Source organism: Centrocercus urophasianus, unplaced genomic scaffold (assembly GCF_019232065.1).
Source record: "Centrocercus urophasianus isolate 14NV4802_14NV808 unplaced genomic scaffold, USGS_Curo_1.0 seq_16, whole genome shotgun sequence".
NCBI lineage: Eukaryota > Metazoa > Chordata > Aves > Galliformes > Phasianidae > Centrocercus > Centrocercus urophasianus.
In genome coordinates this window covers 18,289,764-18,303,261 of record NW_024884711.1, presented here as the reverse complement: position 1 = coordinate 18,303,261, position 13,498 = coordinate 18,289,764, and the positions used below count along the sequence as shown (strand labels likewise).

The following is a 13,498-nucleotide window of genomic DNA, read 5'->3' as shown; positions in this document are numbered from 1 at the left end:
GTGCAGCAAAAGAGGACCTCTTACCACACTTTGTGGGAGTGTGCACAGCCACACACCCAATCTGTTCACACCTTTTTCTGCCTCCTTCTTCCCATAGCTGAAACAGAGGTCACTCCATAGAATGCAACTGGAGCATGGCAGGGTTTGGCAAGTGCCTACCTGTAAACGTTTGAGATTGAAAGATCGGTTGTGCCACATTTAGCACCTTTGCAGCTGGGAAGGGGCTGGGGCTGGATTGAGCACTACATTCACAAACTCAGGGTGTAGTCTTTTACTTCTGAGGCCCTAGGCTGGAGGCAAAGAAAAAGCCAGCAGCCCCTGGTCCCGGTTCAGGCTGGAAGTGGTGTGGAAGGCACCGAGCAGGGAGGAAGTAATGCTGTGAATAGCTCCGACTGTGTGCATCTCCCATCTCTGGTCTACTGAAAAGTTAAACAGGAAAATGACAATGAAAAGGCAGAATCATGGGAAAACGGGGCGCAAAATTTGATAGACATTGCTATGAGCTTGAAGGGGAGAGACTTAAAAGGTCAGAGAGCAAATGGGAATGGCCACAATCACCAGCGGGTGGCTGGAAGGTACGATGATGGACGCCAGTTTGACCCACAGGTCAGCAAACTGGTTTAGCTCTACCTTCATCTGCACAGAGCCAGACAAGTTCCCGGCTGCTATCAAACAGCTCAATGCCCTTATCTGGAGGGGTTTAGTAAAAGGAAATAAATGACCAAAAGGAGCTATTCAATCTTCAAGTGCTGGGCTCTGCTGCTGAAAGAAAGAAAAAAATTGTGTTCTTACAGATCCCAGAGAAACACAGCAGCTCCTTCCCTGGAAGGATGAGTTTGCCACTGCTCCAAAACAGAGAATTGGGCTCCCAGTCGGCGGCATTTAGTGGCTGTTCCTTCAGAGGGGATATTGGAGAAGTAGCACTGGGGCCATTCGTCTGTTTCCTTTTCATTTGGTGCCCATAAGGAATAAAGTAGCAGGCAACAGTGCTTCTCACTCCCACAATGGGAATCTGGTGCTGGTACATCGCTGCATTTCCACAACATTAAATTAATAATGATAACAGTAAAGAGAGGAAAAAATGCAGAGCAAACTGTTGCTTTGCTTTCGTAGAAAACTTTGCAGGCCCCGATGGCTGCATCTGTAATGACACACATTCAGAATGCAGCTCAGAGAAACTCAAGCAGAGCAAATCCCAGTTCCAATGCACCTTAAAAGTCCCTTCCGAGCCTTATAACACTCATAGCTCCCAAGCCCAAGTGTACTGGAGCCAAGCACCCTGCGTGCTTTTGCTACATGTTTTAATGCTGCTGTAGGGCTGTCACAGGAATGTGCTTCCCTGCGTCCGCACAAAGATCTTTCTTCTATGCCAATTTTAGGCTCTAACCCCAATCTCTCAGCACACCAATGGTGTGCAACATGAGGGGCCACATTTCCCAAAGGAATGACATATTCTCCCTGATGTCAAGGTGCTAACGTAATGCTCTTGAGATTCACTTCAAGGCGAAAACGCAAAGACAACGCTTCCCGATCAAGCAGGAGGTGGCAGGTTTAACTCCCCACTCCCCTGCACCTCTGTTCCCAGCTCAGGAAGTGCTTTGATAACGCCAGACACCCCACCCTGGCAACCCAAAACGTCCCAACCCCACCGTCTGTCCCACTGGGGCTGCAGGAGTCACCAGTCCACATGGCACAGCTCTGCCCATGACCACCCAAACCTGGCTCCAAGTATAGAGCCACCAAGCTCTTTTTAAAGAAATAATTATCATTTGAATTCCCGCATTGCATTGGCCTTTCTCAATGTGAGAAATGATTCTGAAAATTTAAAAAAAAAAAAAAAAAAAAAAAAAGAAAGAAAGAAAAGAAAGATGAAAAGATGAAAGTAGTGTTGCTGCTTTTTCTTTAGCTTCCTCTCCTAGCATGCCAAGCAGAATGCCAGCACGCTCCCGGTGCTGCCCCAGTGGTGGCACAGCCTACAGCGGCTTTCAGTTCATTGAGTTTCCCCTTTGGAAGAAACTCTGAGAACTGTGTGTGCCATAGGGCTCAGAGCACAGCACTGCCCACGACGGTGGAGTGAGAAAGAAGGAAAGCAAAGAGCTGCCTGGGATAGAATGTTCGCTCTGGAGTTTATTAATACCATTTAAAATATTACAGATAAAAATCAATTACATTTCATGCATTTAAAATGCAAATCTAAAATGTTCCAGCGAAGGGCTTTCCATTTCAATGTGAAATATCCAAATTATTTCAACATTACAATGAGACAATTAGTTTGCAGCAGGGCAAACCGCTAATGTGGTGTCAGGAGTGTTTATTAACATTTATCAATATTATTTTCAGGAAATACACATAGGCCAACGTTAGTTCAGTTTCACTCGGACAGTTTATTAATACATGGGTCGTGGCAAACCCACTTCAGGAACTAGAGGAGAACTCTCACTGTGACTATACCTGAACTGCCAGCAAATGCAAATAAGTACATGCTCCATTAAATTAAATGTCATTCAACATTTATCAAATATTGTTTGCTTAATTACAGTTGTATGCCTACCTAAATTAATATTCAAGCAAAACCTATATCCTGAAATGCGCTTTGATGGACACTCCAGGAAATGAGTCCAGAAATAAAACTGAGGAGGGCTGCACTGGTAATGCTTTCTCGTGGCAGAAAAAGAAATATTTAGAAAAGTAAAATAAAATAAAAACTTAAAAAAGAAAAAAAAAAGCTCGAGTGTACTTCAATATATTTCCAAATATTTACTGGAAGTAATGTACAAGAAAAATACTATACAAATCGTCTCCTGGACAACTGCACCTCACACCGATACGTTGGTGGAGTCATTGTTACTAATCTAGAATGATTCCCCATGGTACAAACCTAGAGGTTCTGATGTATTTTACAAATATTTCACTTTCCACTTTCCTGTCCTCCCCCCCCACCCCAGCCTCTCTCTTTTTGGCATTTGAACCGCAGCTCCGCTCACAACCAATGCTGTGTTTATTTTTACGGGGTTTAAAAATAGGGGACTTGAAACCTAATTATTGCCAGCGGGTTTCGCGATTCCCACTCAAGCGGGAATGATCCAAATGCGCCGGAAAACACAAAAACGTTTGGATGCGGGGAGGTAAACAACTGAAAGGGGGAAAAAAAAAGAAGGGAGAGCACCGTGTCTCCGCGGTCTCCGGGAGCAGAAGGGCTTTTGGCAGTCACCGAGACGAGGGCGGTCCCGACGGGAAGGAGAACCGACGGCGGGCGCTGCTTTCGCAGCCCGGCGCGGAGCCCCCGCCACGGGAAGCGCCCGACCGCGGCCCCGGGACCCTCTCCCGGACGGAAGTGCTGCGGTTTCCAGCGGGAGAAACGTGGCTTTTCCCACGGTGCGACCCGACAGGGGGTCCCTAAGGAACGGAGAGGGCAGGGGAGGCGGCCCCCGGCGGAGCTCCGCCGCCCGACTGGTGCGGTGCGGGGCCGGAGCGCGCTCCCCACGGGGCCGCGCGGGTACTTACGTGTCCGCGTCCCCTGCGCGGCGCTGCGCGGCGCCACCGTCACTCGAGGCCGTTGCGGTGGCCGGGCTCGGGGGGCGGCAGCAGCTCCGGGGAGTGGCAGGGCGGGCTGCCGGCCGCGCTGTGCTCGCTGTCGGTGTCACTGCCCTTCTTGCCGCCGGGGCCGGGACCGGGACCGCCGCCGCCGGGTCCCCCGGCGCCTCCGGGGCCGCTGTGGGTCTTGACGTGCTTGCTGAGGTGGTCGCTGCGCATGAAGCGCTTGTTGCAGACGGGGCAGGCGAAGCGCTTCTCGCCCGTGTGGGTCCGCAGGTGCCGCTGCAGCTCGTCGGAGCGGGTGAAGCGCTTGCCGCAGAACAGCCAGTTGCAGACGAAAGGCCGCTCGCCCGTGTGCCAGCGCAGGTGCGCCTTCAGGTGCGACGTCTTGCCGTACACCTTGCCGCAGCCCGGGATGTGGCAACTGTGCAGCCCCTTGCGCCGCAGGCTGGCCCCCGCCGGCCCCAGCCGCTCGGCCTCCTGGCAGTTGGGGCAGTCGCAGGTGGCGCGGCCAGAGTAGCGGCGGGCGGAGGAGCGCGGCGATGCGGAGAGCGGCGCGGCGGGGCCGCCGCCCAGCATGGAACCCCCGGCGCCGGCCAGCGGCGACGGGGCCGAGTCCGGGTAGGAGCCGGGCAGCACCGGCTTAAATCCGTCCATGAGGTGCTGCCCGGCGGGGCTGAGGAGGTGCGAGGAGGCGCCGCCGCCGAAAGCCGAGTGCCCGAGGCCCGAGTAATCCGAGTTGTAGCCGCCCAACGGCGAGTGCAGCGAGGACTGGAGTCCGCCGGCCGCGGGGTGCAGCGAGCCGGGCAGCGCGGCCGCCCCGTTGGGGCTCTGCACGTCGATCCAACCCGCGCCCACGTCCCACCAGCTGGAGGCGCCCGCCGAGCCCACCTCGCCGGCCGCCAGCCCCGGGTGCGAGGGCTTGAACCACGACTCGTAGGGGTGCGCCATGCCCACCCGCGGGTAGATGCCCTGCAGCCCCTCCACCGACGCGTGCACCTTGGAGATGAAGACGGGCTGGTGAGCCGACTCCTGCCCCGCCGCCCCGCCGCCGCCGCCTCCCCCGCCGCCGCCACCGCCGGCGCTGCCCGGCGCCTGGAACACGGAGTAGTCGTTAGCGAAGGGCGAGCTGGCGGCCGCCGCGCCGCTGGACGTCAGCGAGAATGCGCTGGAGCCCGGAGAGCCGCCGCAGCTGAACGAGTCCGAGACGAGCGCGGCCGCCGCCGCCGCCGCCGCTGCCGCCGCCGCCGAGGAGCCGTTCCGCGCCGCGCCCGCCACGCCGAAGCCCGGGAGGCCGGAGCCCACGGCACCACAGCTGCCGGCCGAGGCCGAAGAGGAGGAGGAGGAGCGTTTCCAGGGGTGGAAGCCTTTGCCGAAGGAGGACGCGCTGTCCGAGAGGGCGGACGGCGAGGGACTGGGGCTGCCGATCTTGTTGCAGGTCGCGGCGAGCATGGCCAGCGGCGTGGAGCCAACCCGCGGTTCCTCCTGCGGGCACAGAGGGGACGGGGGCGTCCCGCCGGCGTCAGGCACCGAGCGGCACCGCCACCGCCATCCGCCCGCCCGCCGCCCCGGCCCGGCCCTGAGTCCCGCGGATCTGCTGCCGGTCCTCCTGCCCAGGGAGCTCGGGGGAAAGAGAGGGGGAGGGAAAAGTTGCTTCTGGTGCCGCAGCTTTGATGTAGCTTAAAAGCTGCCACCAGCCCAGCGGCGGCTGCGTTCGTGCCGTTCCCCTCCCCGGGACCCGGCGCTTCCCGGTCCTCGGGGCAGATGGGGTGGTTCGTAAGTAGTGAAGCGCCGGCTTATCAAATAAATAATTAAAAATAAATTGAAAAGGCTTCCTTAAAGAGCCTCACGTACCAACCGTAACTAAATATATACATAAATTTTACATCTGTACGTATACACAAGTTGAACATACCTGCTGGACACGGCGGACTGTGTTATTTTAAAGGGAAATAAAAAGCCACACTCGGTTGCAAATTAGAAACTGCGCCCTACAGAAGCGGCGGTGCCGGGGTTTCCCTTCCAACAGCAACATGTGCGGAGAAAGGCCGCGGTGCGGGCACAGCGCGCAGCCCGGGTGCTGGGGGCTGTTCCTACAAATGCCCTTAAACCTTTTCCTGTGCGCTGCAAAGTGACTCTGCCCCTTTTCCCCCTCTCGCTCTTTCTTTTCTCCGAAACTCACTTGTACTTAAGTTAAAAAAAAAAAAAAAAAAAAGTAAAAAAAAAAAAAAAAAAAAAGGCTCAATAGAGGAGACTGATAGCCCCGGTCAAGACAGGGGTTATTTTAACCCCCTCCAATCGACAATAAAAAGAAACTAATTAAACCAGCAAGAGAAAAAATCCTTAGACTCACCCCTAGAAGTGAAGTTGCCATCACACAAAAGTGCCCTCCTCTCAGAGGATCTTTTTTATATTGATAAATCAGAGGCAGTGTTTTTTTAGAGGTGTGCAATACAATGCTCAGTTCCGCCCATTCCACCACAATTGTAGCTCCCTCGCCGGCTTTGAAGTGCCGCTGAGCCGCCGCCAGCCAATCCCCGGCCCCGCCGCGCCGCTCGCCGACGTGACTGCGTGAGGTCATCAGCGCCGTCGAGCACGGCCCGGCCCGGCTCGGCTCTACCCGGTTCGACTTGGCGCGGTTCGGTTCGGTCCGGAGCGGTCCGGTCCCGCGGCCGGAGCGGTTCGCCCCGCGTGAGGCCCCGACGGAGCGAACGCCGCCCCTCGCCCCGCGGCCCCGGGAAGGGCGGCCCTGAGCCGTCCTCGCTCGGGCTGGTTGGTCCTGGCCGTCCCTTCCCACCCCTTCGAGGTGTGAGCGGGGCTGCTCGGATCTGTTCGCATTTCTGTACAGTCGCAGCGGTGGCAGAGCGCGGGAGCACTGTTCCTCCGGTTCCTCCGCACCGTCCTCCCTCTCCCGTTCCCCCCGTCCGCAGCTCTGGGCCGGGCTCCCCTTGCCCCCCCACGGCCGCGGCTGCCCCCGGCCCGGCCCGCGATCTCTAGTAGAGAACCCCGCGGTGCGTTCGCGTCGTGGGGGCAGATATCCTTTCCCCTCGAGCTGTTCCGAGGGGATATCGACTGTACATCATATCTATTGATCGGGGGGTACCGTACATTATCATACTTTGAAGCAAGAGCGAAGTAAATTAATGAACTGCTTTCTTTCTCTGAAGGCTGACGGTTACCATAAATGTCGCGTTTCTCTCTGACTGATTTTCGCCTGTTGAGAAGGCGTGACAGGGCCAGCCCAGGAGGAGGAAGGGGTGGGGGAAGGAGGGAACTCCGTTTAACAAATAAAAAAGAATTAACTTCATTGCTTTGGTCTCCTTCTATAATGATATTCATTTTACAGACCTAATGCACACTTGTTTAAATTTCGGGTTTAATTTAATCAATACTATCACCCGCAAAGGGGGGAAGAACATTTCCCGGAGATACTCCCTTGAATGAATGCTTATTAACTTTTTACCTCCGCTTCCTTTATCTGCTGGAGGTGGGGAGGAACTATTAAGACATAGATCAGAAAGCGTAATAGCAAAACAAGCATCGCGAGCGCTACATTTTAGAGGCACAGAAAATCCCATTTTGCGGCGTGCCGGGTTCCGCTTAGAGACCGACACGCGCCCCTTTCAGCCCCGGAGCGCGCAGGGTCGGCACTGCTGATGAATCTCTCGAGGAGAGCCTCTCCGGGTGGCTCTTCCTTCGGCTCCTCGTTCTGCCCGCACACGGCCCTCACTCGGGCTTTTCTGTGCTTGTTTTAAGGCTCGCCCCGGCTTTTTAATTTGGGGCTGAAAGTTGTGGATTTTCAGCGCGCTTTTCCTTTAAAAGCGCAGCGCTGGAAATCGTGAAAAACTAGTTGTACGAATAGTCGTGGGAGTTTGTACGAGGGAGCTGAATATAGAGGGAGGAAAAAGGCAAATCCATCAGAACTGAGGAGAAATCACAGCAAGTGCTGTCAGTGGCTTTCTCCTGTCGCTCCGAGTTTCACTGAAACTGGGAAATCAGCAGCTGCTGAACTTTGTGAGCGGTAAGCCGCTCCGCCGCCTTCCTCTGTGCGTCTGGCGATGCTGGGTGGGCGCAGGATTTAAGAAAAGCGTAGGGTTTGGTTTGCATTGCCTTACTGACCACCGCACTTGAGGCTGCAGTCCATCAGCTTTGCGAAGCGGGGTTGGGGGGAAGAGAAGGGAGAGAGGCAACAAGCAGAAGTTTTCCAGAAATTAATTAAAACTTTTTTTTTTTCCTTTCCGTTTGAAGTGTAATGTACGGGAGTAGATAAATGTTCGCACTGTTTCTTGAAAACCTGTGGGATCCACTCTCAATAAAGCTACAATCTATTAGCATTCTGTATGCATCTGCAGCATAAATTTCATTTGAATTTCAAATTTAATAAACCAGGAGGTTTTTAATCATCCCTGGTTTTATTTGTTTGATATTAACATGCTTATTGACCGGGTCTGTTGACCAGTTTGATCATTACAGGACAGCAAAAAGTTAATTAAAACGACCACAGCTCCTTAATCATATCATCTGTCTCATCCGTGTCGCTCCCTTTATTACAGCCTATGATGGATAGTCTCCCAGATTAATTTCTCTGTTTCTTCGATTTGGACAACAGCTTTTGGGACCTAATTTACATCCCGGGAACAACTTGCCCAAGTCTACCGAACATCTTGTGCCTACAATATCCATTAGCAAGTGCCGAACTTGAGCCGCGCCGACAGCCTCCGCGAACCTTCGGGGTTGGGCTATGGGGGGGTTCCTCGGAGAAACCCCCGGCGCTCCGCTCGCAGGGAGATGGATGGATCCTCTTCCAGGGTCTGGTCCGCCCGCAGACAGCTTTGCGGCGTGGTGAGAGGTTTCTCTTTGGGGAAGGAGAGGTCTCGCTGCCTATTTGCAAAGGCAGAGCTGGAAGGATTGAAGTGCCCGCTGCCCACGCCGGATGGTGAATGTCACTATTAGGAAGCAGCACGGCATGTCCTGCGTGTGGTTACACTTACACCGCCGGGTCGCCGCGTTCCGCCTCGGCCGGCACGCGGCTTCTGGCCCCGTTCCCGTGGGCAGCACGGGGGAGCTCCTTCCCCGCGTTGCCCGGGCCGTGCTGCCCCGGGATCCGGGCCCCGCGGTGCCCCTGCACCTGGCATTGTCACTTGCGGCATTCCTTGACCGAGGGGTGACAGCAAACCCCTAGCCGGGCTGGGATGGGGATTACCACGTCAATGAAACCAAACGTCCGGAGAGGAGCGTGAGGTGCCGAGCGGGCAGTGGTGGTGGTTAACGCTGTTATTAAACATCGCTCACACCGCTGCGGTTCACCTGCGACGTTCCCCATTGTCCGGCTGCGTCGTTTCGTCGGACTGCAGCTGGAAAAACGTGTACTGGCACCAGCGGACCCCGTGTGTGCGCGGGTGCTGCGTTCATTGCAGCGCGGGGTTCCGAAGTTAATTCATCCGCCGTTGCGAAAGTGTGTTCAGGTACCGCAACCCCTGTCCCAGCGCCGGGCGGCCTGGCTGCTCCATGGGCTGCGGGCAAGGAGAGACGGAGCGCTTTGTGGGGGGCTTGGGAGGGGAGCACACGACAATCCCGCAATGTTCCTGTCACTCGATAGGCGAAAGCTCCGTGCACAAGTGTGCGTGCCTGGGGAGGAAGAGGCATCCTCCATCCGCGTCTCCCCCTTCCTCTCCCTTTTTCCTCCCATCCCAGTTCGCCCCCCCAATATTTTATCTCCAATTCCCGGTGCTTCCCGGGAGCTCCCATCAGTACCGGAGCAGCGGAGGGGACAGCGAGCACCAGGCGCTGCCACCCGCGGGCACTGCGCGCAGCCCCGCGCCCCGCTCCTGCTCCCAATAGATTTGTTTAAGGCGCATTCTGCTTTTCTTATTATCCATCACTTTCTCCCAGGCGCCACTTACAGTTAAAAACTACTAAATTCTTCTCTTCGGTGGTATTGATTTCTTTTCATTCTGCTCCGTTAGGAGAGGAGGTAATGCTTCCAGATTACCCCGCGTCTCCTCCAGACGGTTGACAATTGCAATCGCAGTTTCGGGAAGATAAATGTTACTTTGGGAATTGTGTTTAATTACAAATAATCTGGGACCCGCTCCGTGTCCGATGGTTTAACCACACATGTGCTCAAATCACTGTACGAGCAGTACAGGCGGGTGGCGATGTACAGTTACCGCCTGAGAGATCGGAGTGCAGGGCAAGGGCTCCCACTGAAGCAGGGTCGCGCCCCGAAATGCTGTTGCTCGTGTAAAGGTGTATATAATTGTGCATACAAATGCTCGTTCCCGTGTGCGTGTGCACGCGTATGTGTGGGTGTGCTTGGACACTTGAAAATACACGGTCTGAGAAAAATCAGTCTGAAGATAACACAGGAGAGAAGGAATGCTTTCTACGAACGTATGTATGTATTGATTTCTATATTCTACCAACTACCAACAAAAAGTGGCAATTTGGAAAAAAAAATAATAATATATCAAAGCCACGCGACGTTTCTTGCTGCCGTTTGCGAAGTGCGAGAAGCCCCTCTGCTCCGAGCGAGCCGTACCTGCGGGCGAGCAGCAACGTCTGTCCGCGGCGAGCGCGCACTGAGACTGCATCGCAGCCTCCTCTCGCTCGGAGCTCCCGCGATTTGACTCGAGAGACCCTAATATTGATATATTTACTGCTCCTCTTACAATGTACCCGCCACCTTCCCCTGTCGCTATTTGCAGAGCAATTAGGTGGCCCCTCGTCGCTCCCCCAACCCGGCAGCTGATTAGCGGGGCTGGGGGCGGGGGGAGGGGGGGGGATGGCAGGAGGGCAGCGGGAAGGGGACAAGGTGGCGAGCAGGTTATTCCCTTCACCTGACCTGGCTGTAGGAGCGAGATGAGCAGCACTGAACAGATGTCCCCATTTAAGCCATTCTTTTCCCACATGCCCGCTGGATGCTGCCACGGCGCAGGAAGCTTGCTGCAGACCTGGCCCATTCCCGGCCATTATGGCCAAGTTATTCTGGACCAGTGAGCACGAACAAAATGGGCTTCAGATCGCGTGCTTTAGAATAATTCGACTCCGCGCCCCGGCAAAGCCCCCTCCCTCTATTTTTTTAAGTCTTGGGTGGGGAGGAGGGGGGACAGGGACGCGTTTCGGCTCCGATCGCAGGAGAAGAACTTCTCAAAAGATCGTTAGCTCCTTCCTCCCCCGCTCTCTTCGGCAAATATGGTATAATTTACAGAGCAACTTAATAATCCGAGGGGCACCGCAGAAGCCCTTTGCGTTGTAAACCGCTTCTAATTACCTGCCAGAGCAATTAGCTGACTATCACGAAGAAATTAGATCGCTCAATGTAGCATAAATAATGTGAATAATTTTGTAAGGAGAATGGAAAGCGAGACCTGGTGTTTCTTTATAAGGAAATAACACCTCGTACTGTACGAACCCTACATGAACACATATTAATGTCTAGGCATGCACGGAAATGAATCCGAACATGAACCCTCTGGCTTAGATTCAGCACTTTCTTCATTTACATACTCGGGGTGAAAGTCGGCTTCCAGGCGTTTAGATACAGCGCTCTTCCAGATCACAGTAATTAACACATAGCGACTTCAATAGGAAAACCTGTTTTCCAGATGATTTTTACAATGCGGCTTTATGTCTCATTTGGCAGTTTAAATAGCTGGAGTTGTTTTCTGGCTGCATCTCCACTATCATCTGTTGAGCATATTTTGCCTAGAATACTGACCAAAACTTACAGGCAGATTTCTTTATCAAAAAGACGACTGGGATGCTGCGTATGCAGCGTACGATTTCCGGAGTATTCTCTTCTACTGGTCAGTTTTTCGAGAAGATTATACGGAAATGCCCTTTAAAAATATGCTATTTAAAATTATGTGTATATATATATGTATATAGCCATATTTCGCCTTTGCACGAATAGCTGAATATATTATTTCAAAAGGAAAACGTTGTTTTCCAAATTCAAATTCACAGGTTACAGACACACTGCGGAAATATAGGTTGATAAGCGCTTAAGAACTCGGCTATTAAACCAGGTCTTGGCGAGGCATTTCTGCACGCTGCTGGATGTACAGCTGTGGGATTCGGGAAGGAGGCTGTGCCCACGAACGGCGTGCAATGGAAGTGCCCTTACAGACGAGCTTGGCTCAAGGGGACGGAATTTGCTCCTGCTGGAAGAGAAGGTGCCCGGTCGCAGCGGAGCTGAGCGCAGCTCAAACTGCAGCTCGGTTGCACTGTGGGATTCTGCATAACTCGTTAGGAGCTCTCTGGGTTACGGATAAACAAAACTAATTAGGCTGGTCTTTGATAAATAGAAACAGCAGCACGTACAGTGATTCTTTTTCAGGCACCTTCGAAGGAGGGAAAGAATCAGTGTGCGATCTGCCGATCGTTCTCCTGTTCTCCTGTTCCTACGCTAGCAGAGCGGCTATGGAACCAGGAATGTCCCGTCCAGCACCCCGTCCCCACGCTGTCCCCCCTGAAGTCGCAGCGATAGCTGAATTCTGAGCTTCCCCGGGGCTGAACGGGACTGTTCAACTGCTCCGCAGCCTCGGAGTAGCTGGAGGAATTGTACTGCATGTTTAACGATTCCTGCTCATCGGCTAATTAGAGACGGCTTTGAAGCTCTATTACCGGCAGCAAAATTATTGCGGTCAGTTTAGGCCAAATTCTGCAGTCCTTAATGGAGCGAAACTCCCATTGAAGTCAATGGGATAGAAGTCAATGGGCGTTGTGCTCTATTAAGGGGCAGAGAATGTGCTCCTTTGTGAGATCGAGATTAAAAATCGCTATCGATAAGAGGTCCGTTTAGGACGGTCACGCTCTGCGGGCGGGATCTGATGGGCGAGCTGAGAAGGGCCCGATAGCGTTTGAGCCCCGGGACCCCCCGGCAGGATGGGTGCGGAGGACATCGGTCCTCGGGCAGGACGGGACAAAAGGGCTTCAAGGGGGGTCCTCCAAAGGAACCAGCTGCCGCCGGGCACTAGGGCGAGAGGCGCTGGGTTCGTTCTGCGGCCACGGTGCCGGTCCTGGAGCGATACCCCGCTCACCACCACGGGGTCGTTCCCGAGTCCGGCGCTGGGTATCGGCACTGCGAGCACACCGTGACCCAGCCCTGCGAAGCCCACGGACATCATTTGGATAGAAACACAGGGGGCTGGGAAGTCTCGTTTCGAACTGTGACCACCCACTGCTATCAACGTGATTTGACAGTCAAATTAGGAGTGGGTTTAAGTTGCTGCTTTTGACTGACTCTTGGACTCTGAAACGACTTTCGATTGAGCATTATACAGTATTTCCTTATTATAGGCACGAAATAGCACTGAAAATGCAAGAGGAAGAGCCTGTTTTACTGGACTGAAGAAAATGTTGAGGTTGTTTAAATAGCACTATAGCTCAATATTCTTCTTCGTGGGAGGCGGGGTGCAGGGCAGAGGTGGGAGAAAGAAACACAGCGAACCTCCTTTCTTCTTTTCCTGCCCTGGTGGAAAGCAGAAAGCTTCAGGAAAACTTCACAGCCTTTTTCCCCGAGAGCGGAGGGGCACACACAGCTGATCCTCTAGGAAGCTGCACACAATTAAGACTCATTTTCTTTCTGCTGGAACAATTAATTGTACAAATGAAAGGTCAGGCATGTGCTTTGCCTATGTTTATCAACCACAATAATGAGCCCCTTCTATTTTTGTCTCTTGCTGCATTATATTGCAATAAACTGTTATTGCAGTTCTGTCTTTTTCAGTAATCGTCTTCAAAGGTGATTCTGCAAAGCTGAGCAGTGTGTATCCATTTCCTAACCGTTTCCAAAGCTTCCAATGGATGGGATGAGAGGTGTGAAGCCCCCCACACCCACAGAGCAGCACAGCAGAGCAGCACAGCCTATTGCCTGAAGTCCCTCCTGGTGCCCTGGCTACTGTGGCTGAGCCTGGCAGGCCCCGCTTTGCTCTGGCAGCCCTTTGTCCCTTGTGGTCTT

The 13,498-nt window shown here is 53.7% G+C and overlaps 1 protein-coding gene across 1 annotated transcript; it reads right to left on the bottom strand.

The window, feature by feature from the left end:
• Positions 1–3,543: 3,543 nt before the first annotated feature.
• SP8 (Sp8 transcription factor) lies at positions 3,544–6,115 on the bottom strand. Its single transcript, XM_042817448.1, has 2 exons — positions 5,888–6,115; positions 3,544–5,019 (listed from the first exon to the last, which is right to left on the bottom strand). The coding sequence occupies exons 1-2, from the start codon at positions 6,113–6,115 to the stop codon at positions 3,544–3,546; spliced, it is 1,704 nt and encodes a 567-aa protein (XP_042673382.1).
• Positions 6,116–13,498: the final 7,383 nt, after the last annotated feature.